The sequence below is a fragment of the Rattus norvegicus genome, chromosome 13 (assembly GCF_036323735.1).
Source record: "Rattus norvegicus strain BN/NHsdMcwi chromosome 13, GRCr8, whole genome shotgun sequence".
Classification (NCBI taxonomy): Eukaryota; Metazoa; Chordata; class Mammalia; order Rodentia; family Muridae; genus Rattus; species Rattus norvegicus.
In genome coordinates, this window is record NC_086031.1 from 86,822,304 (window position 1) to 86,838,280 (window position 15,977).

At 43.4% G+C, this 15,977-nt stretch overlaps 1 protein-coding gene and 1 long non-coding RNA gene across 4 annotated transcripts in view; one reads left to right on the forward strand and one right to left on the reverse strand.

The window, feature by feature from the left end:
* Slamf1 (signaling lymphocytic activation molecule family member 1) overlaps positions 1–15,587 on the forward strand; it is a 35,183-nt gene extending 19,596 nt beyond the window's left edge. Inside the window, exons 4-7 of one of the 2 annotated variants that reach the window (NM_001109078.1) lie at positions 1,970–2,077; positions 6,346–6,419; positions 12,514–12,609; positions 13,927–15,587. In NM_001109078.1, the coding sequence (NP_001102548.1) occupies positions 1,970–2,077; positions 6,346–6,419; positions 12,514–12,609; positions 13,927–13,977 (329 nt within the window). In that variant the 3' untranslated portion in view covers positions 13,978–15,587. The remainder of the gene's footprint in view (positions 1–1,969; positions 2,078–6,345; positions 6,420–12,513; positions 12,610–13,926) is intronic. The other variant, XM_039090985.2, reaches the window with a different exon arrangement.
* Positions 1–15,977, reverse strand: part of LOC103692288 (uncharacterized) — a 44,818-nt gene that overhangs the window by 9,229 nt on the left and 19,612 nt on the right. The gene's annotated exons all lie outside the window — the stretch shown is intronic.

Consider the following 15,977-nt stretch of genomic DNA (forward strand, 5'->3'; position numbering starts at 1 on the left):
TATAAGTGGTTGAGGTGTCTGTTCTTAAATTAGTGTATGTTATAGACTTTCTCGAGATGCATATATTAGAAGAAGGAGGAACTCAAAATAGGAAGCCCTACAATCATGATTTGCTAGACCAACGCCTTAGCTTTGTGAATGAAGCTCAGGCTGTGGTCTCTACTTCTTACCTTCTACTGGGGAACTTTCTCTGTGCATCCCTGGCACCGATAGCAAAGAATCTAACCCAGTCAGACTCCTGGACAGACCTGCATGCGTGTGCATACATAGAGAGTTCTCAGCCACCATACACTGTTCAGAGTGTCGTGCAGGTTGAGCAGCTCACATGCTGCCTTCCTCATTTTCTGTGTTACACGAAGCCAACACTCTGCTTATCCATGATTGTTACTCGTTCATTCATTCCTTTTTAAGGCAGGGGTCTCGCTCCATAGCCCTTGAACTTTCAGCCCTCCTATTTGAGCCTTCTGAGTAGTGGGACTGGAGGCATAAGCCAGCAGACCTGCCTTTCCTCCCTTTTGTGACCAAGACTGTGGAAGTTGGTATTTGGCATGGTTAAAACATGGTTTACTTGAGGAAAAGAATCTGTCGTTGCAGCGAGATGTCTTGTGACTATATGGAGAACCTAGGAAGGAAAGAACTTTTTCAAGCCCAGAAGAATACTTCTAGTAGCTTTTGGGCTGGAGCCTTTGACCAGATTTCTGTCTTATGTTTTCATCAGTTCTCTAAAAATCCGAATTGTGCCTACAATGAATTACTCTGTTCCTTTATAACCCACTTAGTTCTTCCTTTCAACTTCTGATGTATCCCTCAAAGGTTGAACAATCAGGAAGTTTATAGTTATATATTTATACTTCTGGGTAGGATGGTTTTATACCCCCATTTCTTTCACAATCAACTTTATAAAGTACCCCTGCACATTAGCGCCAATGCCTGGTACTGCACTGGTCTCACTGGTAACACTGGAGCTTAGTGCCATTCTGCAGAAACCTTGTGCTTCGGGTAGGACCTCACTGCCTGTTCCCAGTCCAGGAGTCTCTCTGACTCCCAGGAAACCTTCTTTAGTAATTGGTCACCTTTCCTCTCCTAGTGTTAGCTCTAGTCCTTAACTTTCTTCATGATGTTTCCTTGCTCAAAAATGGAAATAATGAAAGAATTCCTCCCTTAGGATTGTTCTGATTAAATACGAGACTGAATGTTAAGGGCTTACAACTGCCCAATATTATGTTGGCGAACCACATATCTTGCTGAGACAAAGGTTGATTTTATAAAGTGGTGTTCTTGGTTCAAAAGGATTAAGCACAGTGGCTGAGGGAGAGGAAACCACAGAGTTTGACCCTGTGATTTCAAGCTCCAGTTAGCTTTGCTGATTTAGAATAGGATAACAATTGTCAGGAAACACTACCTGTATTTTTTTTTTTTTGGTTCCGGTCTGGTGGGTTCAAAGGTTATTTGCATTGAGAGGCAATAATAGCACTATTGTGTTTACTTTTTAAGAAGAAAAGCAGATTTCTTCCCCCTCGGTTGTCTCATGGGAGTAGTTTGGGGCATGGGGACAAGGGCACGGGACCATCATATGGCTTTTACCAAAAATGGACACATAATACATTAGAGGTTTTAAAATGGAGGAACAGGACAAGAGATTGGCTTAGGAGAGACACGGATATGTTAATTTTAGACAAGGGAAAAATACAGCATTTTATTTAGAAACATCTTTATGAAATCAGAAATGGGAGAGTGAGGGCTGGTAAGTGAAGTGAGGGTAAGAAGGTAGAAATCTTAATGCTCTAGAACTGATCTCTATAGCCACACAAACAAATGTCTCCCCAGGGAGGCACACAGAAACAGAGGCTCACTCCCCTCGCTTCTGGGCGGGGTGAGGCTCACTCCCCTGACTTCTGGGCGGGGCGTTTTTAAACCCACAGAGCATTTGCTATTGACCTTTGACTTTTTAATTTTTTTTTTTTTTTAGAATCGAGTCTGTGGCTTCCGTATATTGCTGCACCATTAGGGGTCATCATATTCGTCATCCTGGTTTCCATAGCAACAGTATTGGTGAAAAGATACTGGGCTCCCAGTGGTAAGTAGAACAGATTTTTATGCAAGCACAGACAATAAGATCGTGTATGCTTTCACTCTAAGCACAGACTCAATCTTACTACCTTAGCTTTCTGGCTGGGAGCCCTTTGAAAAATAATAAAACCCTCTTGAGATCTTGTGCAGTTCAGTGCAGTTCTAGTCTCTGGAGCCCCTGTACCAGGTTAAGAGAAACAGCAGAGGAAAGAGCGAGCCACAAGTTTCTGATGTAGGAGACATCGTGTAGATAATTTAAACTCAGCACTGAAGTTTGGCTCATACAGAAGGCTAGAGGAATCAAAACAAGGAGGCATACCATACTGAGATTTAGAAGAGAAGAGAATTCAGAAGACTCCTTAGATCCATGCGTGAAATGTGTCCCAGGGTAGGCTAAAAGCAGTAAGGCTGTGATTCTAAGTTTAAGCGCTTGGTATTTCTTCCTGTGATTCCTGTGTCAGGGCCCTGTGCCCCCTTCAGCCTTACTGACTACCACTCCACCCATCTGGATCACAGCATCCTGACTCAAAGACGTCCTGGTTGGCCTTCCTTTAATGAGGGCAGAACATGATGCTCTTCCCTTCTCATTGCCAAGTGGATAGCTCATGTCATTCTCAAGCGGAGCAATGTCATCCACATACAGTCTTCTCAGGAAAGCCCTTACCTCAGCATGTGGATGTTGGTTTTGCTTATATAAGATGCCGATCGTGGCACAGCCACTCACCTCTATCTCATTTCCTCCATCGAAAGAGGTCGCTGAGATGGTGGGGGTGGGGTGTGCTATTGAGATAAAAGTTCTGTTGAGAGCTAAGGGTTTGGAAGTGGATCTCCTTAGCCTTATAAGAGAACAGTGAGACAGGGAGGCTAAGAAAGCAGATGGAGTTTACCCCCTAGCCTAGCTAGCGAAGCTATGCTGTTTTCCCACACACATTCCACTCTGTGTTCTGCTCGGCACAAGGCTGAGCTCTGAGGGAGAGGTACTTCCCTTCCCCCACTAAAGCCCTCTTTCACCCACCCTCAAAACACAATCCATCTTTTCCAGGCGCCATTTATGCCTTGCAACCCAGTGCATGAAACCTGTGCCAAAATCTACATTCAGTTGCTATGCCTTCCACAAAGGATTGCTCATGAGATCTGTTGGCAATGTCTAGTGGTATCTGCTCCAAAATGCCTCCCAACTCTGAAGAGTTTAAGTTGGTTCCAATCTCCAGAGGAATACACTAGTTAAGAGTGTGGGCATTGGGCAGAGTGCAGTGAGACAAGTTCATAGTAACAGCTGCCTGCAAGTCTGAGGAAGAATGATCACTCCAGCCCATGGATTCTAGATTAGCCCTGAGCTACAATACTGAAACCCCCATCCCCAAATAAAGCAATGAAAACACGGGGCTTTGGCCTTAGACAACATTCAAGTGCACTTTGCCACCAAGGAGCTGTGTAACCAAGCAAACTTCTCACCTTGATCTGCAAGGCAAGGATATTGTTCCCTTTGTGGTATTGCTGTGGTGACTGGCAAGCCAATACACAGAAAGCACCACACAGCATCTTTCCCGGATGATGCATGTGCACACAGACATCTATAAGCAGACACATCTCTTGATGTTAGCAGGTTTAAGTCTTAAGGCTAGCAGAGAGCTATACTGGAAGATTCTGGAAACCGTACTAACAGCAGGTTTAAAGTATTTGAAGTTACAGTCACATAAGACAACTTCTAAGGCACACCTTTAATCCCATCACTCAGAAGGCAGAGGTAGGCAGACCTCTTTTGAGTTTGAGGCCAGCCTGATCTACAGGGTGAGTTCCAGGACAGCTGGGGTTCCATGGAGAAACCCTGTCTCAAAAAATAAAAATTAAACAAATAAACAAACAAACTTCTCTGGTTTTACACCTACAGTATAGTAAATGTTAATGCTACCTTTAAGGCTAAGGTCTAGGACTCAAATCTTTTCTATACATCCTAAGACTTGGAGCCAAGTTGAGCTGGTTCCTGAAAACCTGTTTCTGTACTGAAAAGGGGGAGGATGGAAGAAAAGGTAGGAGGGAGGAAGGGAGGGGGAGGGAGGGAGGGAAGGGACAGAAAAAGAGAATCTAAATTTTCTTGAGTCAGTGGTCTTTTTGATCATTTGGAACTGTCCTACCAATTCTAAATTTCAACCTGAGAGGGCCTCAAGGTTGAAAGTCACTAAAGACTTGAGCACAGTCTCAATCTGTATACCTAGAAGGGGGCTGGGCAGACAGGTATCACTTTGGAAACTCTAGTGGATGCGAAATGAAAGTGTATCTCATAGAAATACTTTGCACCCTCCTCCCATCCCCAACCACTTCTGAGAACCTATGACCCCTATCCTGCAATTCTTACTCTTTCTCTTTCTCTATGCCTCTGCTAACTCTCTCTCTCTCTCTCTCTCTCTTTCTCGTGTGTGTGTGTGTGTGTGTGTGTGTGTGTGTGTGTGTTTGTATTTCTATGTCTTTCTCTCTGTATCTGTCTTTGGGTCTCTGTCTCTCTCTGTCTCTGTCTCTCCTTGTGTCTCTTTCTGTGTCTCTGTCTCTGTCTCTGTCTCTCTCTCTCTCTCTCTCTCTCTCTCACACACACACACACACACACACACACACTACTCACTCACCCACCAGTGAGATTAGAACCATCAGGCATGCTATGCCCACAAAGGAAAACCACCCACTGACTTCGTTAGAATTCCTTGAACTTCCCCAGTGACCACCCATTGTTTCTTTACCGAGAACCACACCCAAGATCAGCACTTCCACCACACTCACAGCACAAGAGTAGGCGTTTCTCTTCCAGACCAGAGTGTATGTCTTGGAGCTATTCTTTCAGTGATAGGCTCCCAGCATTTGAAGAGGATAATTATTTAACATTAGTAACTTTACTCTAAAAACTATAGCTTCGTCTGGGCGGAGCTTCCATACTTGGCCCAGCTCTTGCAACAGTCCCCGGCAAGTCTTCTGCAAGTCAGGCTCCCGCCTTTCCGCATGCTCGCTAGTGCATGATGCATGCAAGAGAAGTGGTTAGAAAAAGTATACACAGCATGAAAAGCCGAGAACACCATTTGTGTGAAAAAGAGGAAAACCTATAAAATATAACCAATATCTAAAACTGCACCATCCAGTATTTAATCAAATTACTATTAAGTAACAGTTTCTCGGTTTCGTTGTTCACATAGTTCAAGTCCTCGCTTGTCACTGGTGAGTGTTAGCCTATGCAGAGGGACTATTGATATCTTCACAGAAAACATTCTATTGCCCAAAGATGGACATACAGGAAGCTTTTTAAAATTGGTTACTTCTGGGAATGAAATGTGGTTGGTTAATGAGGGAGAGGAAGTTATAGGTTATAGCCTTATATATTTCTATCCTACTTGAGTCTTTATGATGAGGAGCTTCTTTGTAGCTTAAAAAGAAAAATTGAAGTGTTGTCCAAGAATTAAAATGTTTTACAACTCATGAATGTACAGAGACCTCAGGCCTTGAGCTAGTTCTCGAGGTTAGGAGTGTAAGAGTGGCAGTGCTGAGCTGTTTTCTAGACACTTCCAAGTGGATCATCCCCCTATACCACCATCCCACACAACACACACACAGCATGCCCTCCAGAAATAGAGCTGTGAGTGAAGCCAGCTGGAGAATAAAAGACATGCTATAAATAACAAGCTGTGACCTCAGGAAACCTAGAACCCTCTTAGGAGAACAGATAAGACACAGAACTCAAGATTAAAGTGACCAAATGTCACAGCGATAAAATGGCGCCCAAAGCTGGAAGTCACAACATCTGCTCCATTCCCGGCACTTGGGAGGCCGAGGCGAGGAGCATTTTGGGATGGAGGGCAGCTTGGGCTATGGAATGAGGGCATGTTTTGGCAAGGAACGGGATAGAAGAGAAGAAGGAAGAAGAGGAAGGAGGAGGAAGAGAGAGAGGGTCTGAGATGTTGAGAAGAAAATGCTCAGCCCGTATTGGACATTTGCTATGTGCTAGAGTAACTGGTGTAGGTGCTTTGCAATTGTCATCTTATCCGATTTCTACAGTAATCCTATGAAACAGGCACTTCAGATTCCATTTGCTAGGAAGGGACACAGGTCTAGAGAGATGAAGCAACCAATCTAATGCTGTGAATGAACAAGTAGAGGCTGGGAACTAGTGCCTCATTCCTATGGCCGTGCTGGGGGAGGTGACTATACCATGGAGAGGAAAGGCCAGACAAAACTGAGCTGAGGGCTCACAGTGAGGACTAGAGGATGGTAACCACTGTATTTTTTTCTCTCCAGGTAAACCAAATCACTGCCAGCCACCTGTAGAAGAAAAAAGCCTTACTATCTATGCCCAAGTACAGAAATCAGGGGTAAGTTCTATGCTCTTCCTGGGGGGTGTCTGTCATATTTTCCACGGGATTTCTTTTTTTTATTTTATTTTATTTTTTTTATTAACTTGAGTATTTCTTATTTACATTTTCCCTTTCCCAGTTTCCGGTCAAACATCCCCCTAATGCCTCCCCCTCCCCTTCTTTATGGGTGTTCCCCTCCCCATCCTCCCCCCATTGCCACCCTCCCCACAACAATCTAGTTCACTGGGGGTTCAGTCTTAGCAGGACCCAGGGCTTCCCCTTCCACTGGTGCTCTTACTAGGATATTCATTGCTACCTATGAGATCAGAGTCCAGGGTCAGTCCATGTATAGTCTTTAGGTAGTGGCTTAGTCCCTGGAAGCTCTGGTTGCTTGGCATTGTTGTTCATAAGGGGTCTCAAGCCCCTTCAAGCTCTTCCAGTTCTTTCTCTGATTCCTTCAACGGGGGTCCTGTTCTCAGTTCAGTGGTTTGCTGCTGGCATTCGCCTCTGTATTTGCTGTATTCTGGCTGTGTCTCTCAGGAGAGCTCTACATCCGGCTCCTGTCGGTCTGCACTTCTTTGCTTCATCCATCTTGTCTAATTGGGTGGCTGTATATGTATGGGCCACATGTTCCACGGGATTTCTGATAGGCTGCCTTGCGCACATCCATGATCCTGGAGGGATCTAGAGTAGGCGAACTTGGGAAAGCAGAAAAGTCAAGAACAAGAGCTCCCCCAGTGTCACTGGGCCCCTGTAGTGTTTGAAATCACAGAAAACACTGGGCAATCCTGCTTTTTTTTTTTTTTTTTTTGTAGTAATGAGATGAAGTTGTAAGCAGATGACATTGGATGCTTCCCAGCTGTGGTCTTTTAGGTTGAGAGCTCCTAGAAGTTGTCAAACTTCTTTCTCTTGGAGAAAGAGGGAGACATATGGCAAAGCTGTTGTGGAGCACACTGGCCTGCTCCAAATAAAGGCATCTTTATTTGATGAGGACAGTCAGTACCAGAAAGGGAGCATCCTGATAATTCTGGTCAGAGAGGGTTCAAATGAAAGATGACAACATGTCGAATGAGGAAGATGGGGAAACCCTGAGGTAACATGACCACTGAACTAAGCAGGGAGTGATGTGCCGAGAAACTGTGAGACATGCTGGACTCAGGGAACAGATATGTCAGCAGTGAGAGATGGGGAGTTTACCTTGTTAACCTCGTTAGAACCCGTCGTTTTCTAGACATGCTAATTTGGGGGGGATGGGGGGGTTTTAACCACAGTCTGTCCATTTATGATATGGTGGGAGCATATTCTTGAGTAAAAGCCATGAAAGTAAAGACAATTGTATAGTAATACAATAAATAAATTTCTGAGGCCCAGAAGACAGTCCTGGGCAAGCTTCTTTCCACTGCCTGTGCATGATCTGTTGGGTTTATTACACCACCCACAGACACCTATTAAGGACAAACCTCCATTTAAAACCATGAGAAACCCAACAGTACTCTCTCACCTAACTGTACACTTAGCTGAGTATGTCTCTCAAAATCAGCTTCTCAAGTATTAAAAAAAACAATAAAAGTAAGATTGCATCAAACCTACTGACCTACTTGAGAAGAAATTATCTTTCAGTTTGAGTCTTCTAGCCATAAAGCACCACCCACACGGCCATTCCCTTCAGAACACCTCTGCACCACAGCCACCAGTCTCCTCCCCAGAGATAACCACAATCCTTCCTTCTAGAAATATGAATTATTTTTTCTTTTCTTGACCATTATAAAATTATAATCCAATAGTATTTTTTCTTGCATCTGGATACAAAATTCATGCATGTTCTTGAAGTCTTGTTGGTTTATCAGCTATCAATGTATTAATGTACTGTTTTAAAATATGTTTCTCCAGTTAACTATTAATGAGCATCTAAGTTGTTTCCAGCTTGAGGTCGTTATGAAAATTATAGTTGTGAAATTAATAGGAACATGTGTACATATTTGATGGGCAAACACCTACAAGTAAATTTGCTGAATGACGAGAGTATTTGGATTCCCCAATTGGCTGGTTAAGACCAACTTGTTCTTCAGAGGGAGGGTCAATTTACTTTTCTAATAAATGAGTTTTAATAGTTTACATGCTGTAGTGGTAAAAATTAGAAAGGAATGCTTTTCTACCAGTTCCCATGAGCCAGATCTGCTCACTCCGGCTGCTGCTCTGCCACTTGGTCCGCAAGCCGACCTCTCCCGGCTGTCTCCCTTTTAGCCACCCTCTCCATGAAGTCCCCTAGGCGGTAGTTACCTTCATACACAAACACACACACACACACACACACACACACACACACACCCCTTGTTCTGCAGGCCCTTGCCCGTTCTCACTCCGAGGGCAACAGAACCAGATCTGCACGCTCCAACTGCCTCTCAGTCATTTCTTTCACACAGTGTTCTCTTTGGCCAGGTAAATCAAAGTTCCAGAAACTGGTAATTTAGCAATTAGATTGGCATGGTAAATTCTCAATCTATAATACATCCACAGAATAAATTCACTGCCAATTAATAAAGATAGAACCCGCCCACCTAAACAAGATAAAATTGACTTAGTCCACCTGGATCTGGATCATCCTGCTCTGTCGTCTCCATCTTGAATTCTCTCCCTTCTTCTCCTCATCCCTTCTTCCTTGATTTTCCCCGGCCGAGATTTCCCACATGGCAGTGACCAGAACCAGTAACACGGACAGTCTCATGAGGTTCCAAGCTTTAAAGGAAAGCTTTCATCCTTCAGTGTGCACTTTGCAGAAGTTTTTCTAGTAAGCCCTTTTCCACAATAAAAATATTATTGAGGCCTATTACTCAAGGGTTAAGAGTATACACTGCTTGTTGTAGAGGACCTGGGTTCAGTTCCCAGTCTGGCAGCTTACATCCACTTGTAGCACCAGCTCCAGAGCATGCAATGCCCTGTTCGAGCCTCTGCAGGCTTTTGTGTGCATGTACCTCTTCATAGTTGGTCTCATCTATCCCCCCATCCCCACTGATACTTAAAAATAAGATAAATCAAAAACATATATTGGCAGGCTAAGCACAACAGCCTATAATCTTAGCACTTGGGAGGTGACGGCAAGATTGTGGCAAATTTGAGGCTAGCCTGGACTATGTAAAAAGTTTCAAGCCAACATAGGCTACCTACCTGTCTCAAACATTAAATGAAAAAAGAGAATATTATCTGGGACTAGAGATATAACTCCGTGATAAAGTACTGAGCATCCCAGCCAGAGCATGACAAATACAGAGGCAAATGCTAGCAGCCAACCATTGAACTGAGAACGGGGTTCCCATTAGAGGAGTTAGAGAAAGGTTTGAAGGAGTTGAAGAGGTTTGTAACCCCAAGAACAACAATACCAACCAACCAGGGCTCCCAGGGACTAAACCACCATCCAAAGAGTACACATGGACAAGTCCATGGCTCCAGCTTCAAGTGTAGCAGAGGATGGCTTTGTTGGGCACCAATGAAAGGAAAAGCCCTTGGTCCTGCCAAGGCTGGACCCCCCAGTGTAGGGGAATGTCGGAGTGGGGAGGCAGGAAGGGGAGTGTATGGGGAGGGGGAACATCTACATAAAAGAAGGGGAGGGGAATGGGATAGGGGGTTTATGGTCGAGAAACTGGGAAAAGGAATAACATTTGAAATATAAATTAAAAATCTCCAATTAAAAAAAAGTAATGAGCATTCATGAAGCCCTGGCTTTAAATCCAATGTTGGAAGGGGGGAGGGAGAGAGAGAGAGAGAGAGAGAGAGAGAGAGAGAGAGAGAGAGTATCACAAGCTGATGGTCTATTTTACCAACACTCTTCTTGTGTCTGTTGCTCTAACTTTCTGGTTATTTTCTCCTCATTGGTCTGCCCACTGTAGGAGCCAAACGTATTTTGCACTCTGGAGTAGAACAAATTTAGTTTGGTCCTTTAAAAAAACTAAACAAACAGGAATTTTATTTCCCTGTTGCTTTATTAACAGTTTGTTTTCCCCTCTCCCCAGTTAGTTTCTGGGTGAAACTGGCCTATCATCTTCCTTCCTCACAATGACTTTGTGAGATTTGATATCACAATTATGCTAACCTTACAAAAGGTTGAGGCTTGACTATTCTTTCCCTCAAGCTGCTGAAGCCAATCATGACAAACCCCATGGTTTAAACAACCAGAATTTTGTTTACACCAGTTTTGGAGACCACAGATCCAAAATGAAACTGACATCTTGGCAGGGCCACAGCCCTCTGGTGTCTGTTGAGAGACTCAGTTACCTCAGTGTGATCTGATGGTGCCAGGCGTCCTTCAGCTTCGGTTGGTTTGTGGTTGCCCCACAATTTCCATCTCCACGTAACTTTCCTGTCTGTGCCTCTGCCTTCTCCCTTCCAACTCTTAGGACGTCACACCCTAGGTGGAGGGAGGCTCCAGTGACCTCACCTTGATGCTCTGCCCTTATCTGCACCTGAGGAGGCCTTAATCCCACACAGGGGCACACACCCTGACTCTGGTGGTGCATATCTTTTGGGGCCGTAAGTGAGCTCACCAACAGATGCATTTTTCCCTGTAATTGTCTAGAAATGTTCGGCTGGGATTTACCACATTTCTCTCTTTATATATTTGGCAGGGCTTATTGGTGAGCGTCTCTGAGATTGGAGTTTCTTTGATAAAGGATCTTTTTAAATTGTATTTTCATTATTCCACTTTATTCTCTGTTGCATTAGTAATTAAACAACTATTTTCTCTATTTTTAGTGGATACCCCAGAGATTATAAAATACATCCCTGACTTCTTAACACACATTTGTTCCTATTATTATCCTCCAGCACAATATTTTAACTATACTTTAATTTTGCATCTTGATTTATATTCTATTTTATTGTTTTTAATTTACACGTTTTTAAATATACAAGACGTCATTATTATTTTATATATCAATATGTACAGACTCACATCCTTATAATTCCTTTCATTTATGTTTATCATGCTTACATCATTATAAAGATGACAACAGAATTATCCAAAAGCTAGCATTTTTCTTTTCATCATAATCACTGTATGATATCTCTATAAAGACCATAAGACAGCCAGGTTTCATGGTGCATGGCTTTAATCCCAGAAGGCTGAGGCAGGTGGACCTCTATGAGTCTGAGGCCAGCCTGATCTACATATTGAGTTCCAGTCTAGCCAAGACTACACAGTAAAAACAAAACCAGAACATAAGAACATAGAAAACTAAACCGCTCTGGCTCATCCGGTAGGAACAGTTCCAAAGCTTCTCAGGGCTCCTCCTTGTACAGTCACTACAAGGGTTTCCATTCACAAAGAATATGCAGAAATAAACGCCTGATGTCGTTCCAATTCCTGAAAGTCAGCGACCCCAACTTAAGACAGGAGAAACAAAGATCTGCTCACATTGCTAAAATTGTGTTTAAAGTTCTCCTTATGCCTAGATACAAATCCTAAAGGGGAATTCATCAACATAGTTCCGGTACAAACTCCGGGTGATTTTTATCAGACTCTTCTTTGTAAACTTTCCCAATGGAATGCAGAAAGTGTGAGTTATTTCCTAAAGCCGTTTACTTCTACATTTAGGTCTGGTCACACTAAAATTCTCCCAACCGAGAAGAGAAACAAGGGTTGCATTGGAGAATAAAAGTTGGCTAATGGGGTTGGGGATTTAGCTCAGTGGTAGAGCACTTGCCTAGCAAGCACAAGGCCCTGGGTTCGGTCCCCAGCTCCAAAAAAAAAAGAACAACAACAAAAAAAAAGTTGGCTAATAAGCTGCTTTTATGGGCTCCTTTCCCATTGCATCCCTAGACAGAAATTCTTCATCACATTAGTTTTTTTTCTCCAGACTCCAAATGTATGGCAATTTCGGTAGACTTTTTTTGAATCACTGACAAGGGATGGAGTTGCCTTGGGAGGTTGTAAGCCCTGAGATATAACTCAGGGAGTGGCTGCAGTGAGCTCCAGGAAAGTTTGGGAGTAAATCTCACCAGGCAGGAAGTTAGAGCAAATGGCTAAGGAGCTTTTGAACTTGAACTGCTTTTCTGTGGGGCAAGTTGGATAGGACCCAGCTTTTGCTCAACTAACATGTTTTATTTGCTTCTTTCGTAGCCTCTAGAGAAGGAACTTCATGATGCCCTGACAGATCAGGACCCCTGCACGACCATTTATGTGGCTGCCACAGAGCCTGTCCCAGAATCTGTCCAGGTGACACACCTCTCTACCTTTCCTCACTGAATGCCTGATAGGAGTCAGAGAAGAAGGGGAAGAAGGACTTTATTATTTTATTTTATTTTTGAGTAGAGATGAAATGAAACAGATCAGTGAGTGGTGGACTAGGAGAGTGATCTAGATCACGCAAGGAGCAACTGCAGCCAGGACTAGTGAGGACTTACACAAAACCCTCCATTCCCGACTCACGAGCTATGGGTCCCTATCTACTGGCTAGTATCTCTCTAAGAGTCATTCAAGGACCACATCTAAAAGACCTGGCATACTTGTTGAAAGTGATGAACGGGTACCACTTCTCTACATCAGGATTTTACTAGCCCCTATAAAAACTCAGTAATCTAGACCCTTTCTTTACTGTTCCAAACTATACCCCAGGCTGACCATAAGTGGGAGTAAAGGAAAATGGAGAGGGAGAAAAGAATTGTTGAAGAACTCAGTGATGGTTAGTGCTGGTTGTCAAGCTTGATTGGATTAAGAGGTTCCCGAGAAGTTGGTAAAGCCTACTGTTGGGTGTGTCTCTGAGGGTGTTTCCAGGGGCAATAGACGGTGAGGGTTCTGACCTGATCAACAGGTTCCTGATCTATGATAGCCTCATAATGCAATCATAGTGTTAAAAGGTGGAAAAGATAGGAGGTGGGGCCTTGTTGGAGAAAGAGACCTACCCCTGGTGTGTCTTCGAAACAGGATAGATGTTGGTATGGTTTCTTTTGCTATCCTGCTTTGGTGTTTCCTATCTGCCATGGTGTGAACTTGCTTGTCTTTTTTCTTTGACTCTCCTTGCCCTACGGGAAGTCTATTAACTAGTTCTGTATTACTATGACCAAAGTACATAAGAGAATGACGTTAAGGGGGTTTTGTTTTGGCTTACGGTTTCAGAGGATTCAGTCTGTTGCTGTGGGGATGGCACAGCATACCATGGCATAACAGAGGTCCTGATTTAAGAGAGTTTCTTCCAGAGGAGGAGAAGGAGGGAAGGGGAGGGAAGAAGAGAGGGTGGGGGAGGAGGAGAAGGAGGGGAGGGGAGGGAGGGCAATGCAAGTCTTCAGATAACTAGGGACAAATCTCTCTCATTTCTCTGATGGCACACTTATGCCTGGAAGAGAGATAGGACCGCATTTGCAGATATGCTCATGGGGACCCAAATGCTGGCTCTAGCCATGTCCAGACAGTGGCAGACTGTAAGCATAATGCATGAACTCCAAGCCTTTCCTTTCCCCAGGGAATGCTGCTTTGTTCCTTGCCTGTGAAACTTCTCTCTATCCCTTCACCAATGAGCGTCTTCTTTGCCCACAGGAACCAAACCCCACCACAGTTTATGCCAGTGTGACACTGCCAGAGAGCTGACCCATAGACCCAGTGGAAGGACTTTTTGAAGGAGGATAGAAGAATGGAAATCCACACTGAACTGGGCTCCGGGTCCCAAGTTCTCTGTGGCAGATACTGCACATCTGTACCCTTCTCCAATCAGTTCCCTGGTAATGGATCTGCACAGGCATGCCTGCGAAGTCGATGGGGAAGTGAGGCTTCTGGGGCATGTAGCCTGCTCTGCAGCTGGCACGGAGATTCCTCATATGGCATTCCATCAGTTAAAATGCATAACGTGAGTTCAGGCATCTCACTCTTTGCCTGGTTCAATAACAGAACCCAAAGACGACGACGACGACAACAACAACAACAACAATAACAACAACAACAACAAACAAGGACATAGACTATCTCAGATGGCTGAGCACAAGGTACAAGGACTGGAGATGTTTTCATTTTGACTCTCGCTACTTTACTCTGGAAGCTGATCCTGATCACCTCAAGACCAAGGGCTCTGTGCCTCAGTTTCTCTCTCGCCCTCTAGATAAAGAGGGAAGAAAACATAAAGAATGAAGTCTTTGTTGTCTGAGATCATTCTATAAAAGAACCGATATTTTATCTGCAAAATGCAAGCTGGTAAAACTCAGTAGACTTGAAGATGATTTTGGAGCCTCTTAAGCTTCAGACAACAGAATGGAATCCATCTACGGTTCTTCCAGTTGTGGTTGTCAGCAAGCAGCATTCTGCTTAAACCAAAGCAACCATGTTTGGTCATGCTCTTGTAAAGTTGCCTGGGATACTCAGAGGAACTTGTCCCAGGGAGGTTTTTTCACTTCTTCAAAGAACTTTTGAATTTAAGTTCTCTGGTTGAATTTGCTCTCCCTTGAGCAAAACTCTGAATCCTCAAGATTCTCTCTCCATTGGCTCTGAGGCCATTTTATAACACAGGCCTCCTGTGGAACTGCAGGTCCACCGCCTGCTTCCTATCTCACTGCGTACCTCTGTGTAGTAGTAAATTAAACCACAAGTGAAACATTAAATTATTTTGATTGAACAGTTCCAAATGATTAGATGTTCAGTCTCTTCAATAACAGGTTGTGGGTAGAAAAGTACTACGTAAAGTCCTATTTTCTTCATGCTGTCTATCCTCAGAGAGGCCATCTTCCCATTTATTGTCCTTCTTGCACAACTTTGGCAAATACTTTAAAAATAACCATTGTGGAGATGGTTACTAAGTGGATAATAGCACTTGCTTTGCAAACATGAAGAGCTGGGTGCAAACTCCTAGTGTCCGTGCAAAAAAAGATGGGTGTGGCTGAGTGTACCTGTAACACAGAGATAGACAGGTCCTGAGACCTTGCTCCTTAGCCTTCCCAGCCTGGCATAAATGTCAAGTCCCCCTGAGAATGACAGAGGAAGACACTCCCCTCCACACGCACATAGTGATACACATACACATGCATATAAAAAAACCCCATTGTATCATTGCATAACAAAGAACATCAACTGCCCAGCTCAAAACTCTGATGGCCCATTACCCTGTACCTTTCTGTATTTAGATAATTTACAGTGAAGTCTTGTTGCTCCATGTATCCTATGTTGTGTTACTAACTTATATCAAAGTATTTCTAATTATAATCAACAAAAGCTAGCTTTGGATTTTTTATGTAAGAAAGAAACTTATTGAAAATATGTCATTCGATTCAAATAACTACTAGGATATTCTGAAAAACCTTCTTCGTTAGGGTTGTCTAGAGTAACGACTTATAGAATGAATATTAATATATTGGATATGATAAATATCCTCATATATATGAAGATGTATGCATATGTATACATATGTATGTATATGTATGAATTTACTAGAATAATTTACTGGCTGCAGTCAAGCTAATCCAACAATGACTGACTGTAACCAGAAATTTCAAGAGTCCAGTAGTTTCTCATTGCACAAGGTTGTATGTCTCAGTTGGTCTTCAGTAGATGCTGGAATCCCAAAGAAGTAGACTCTAATGCCAGTGAAGGAATGGATGTGTTAG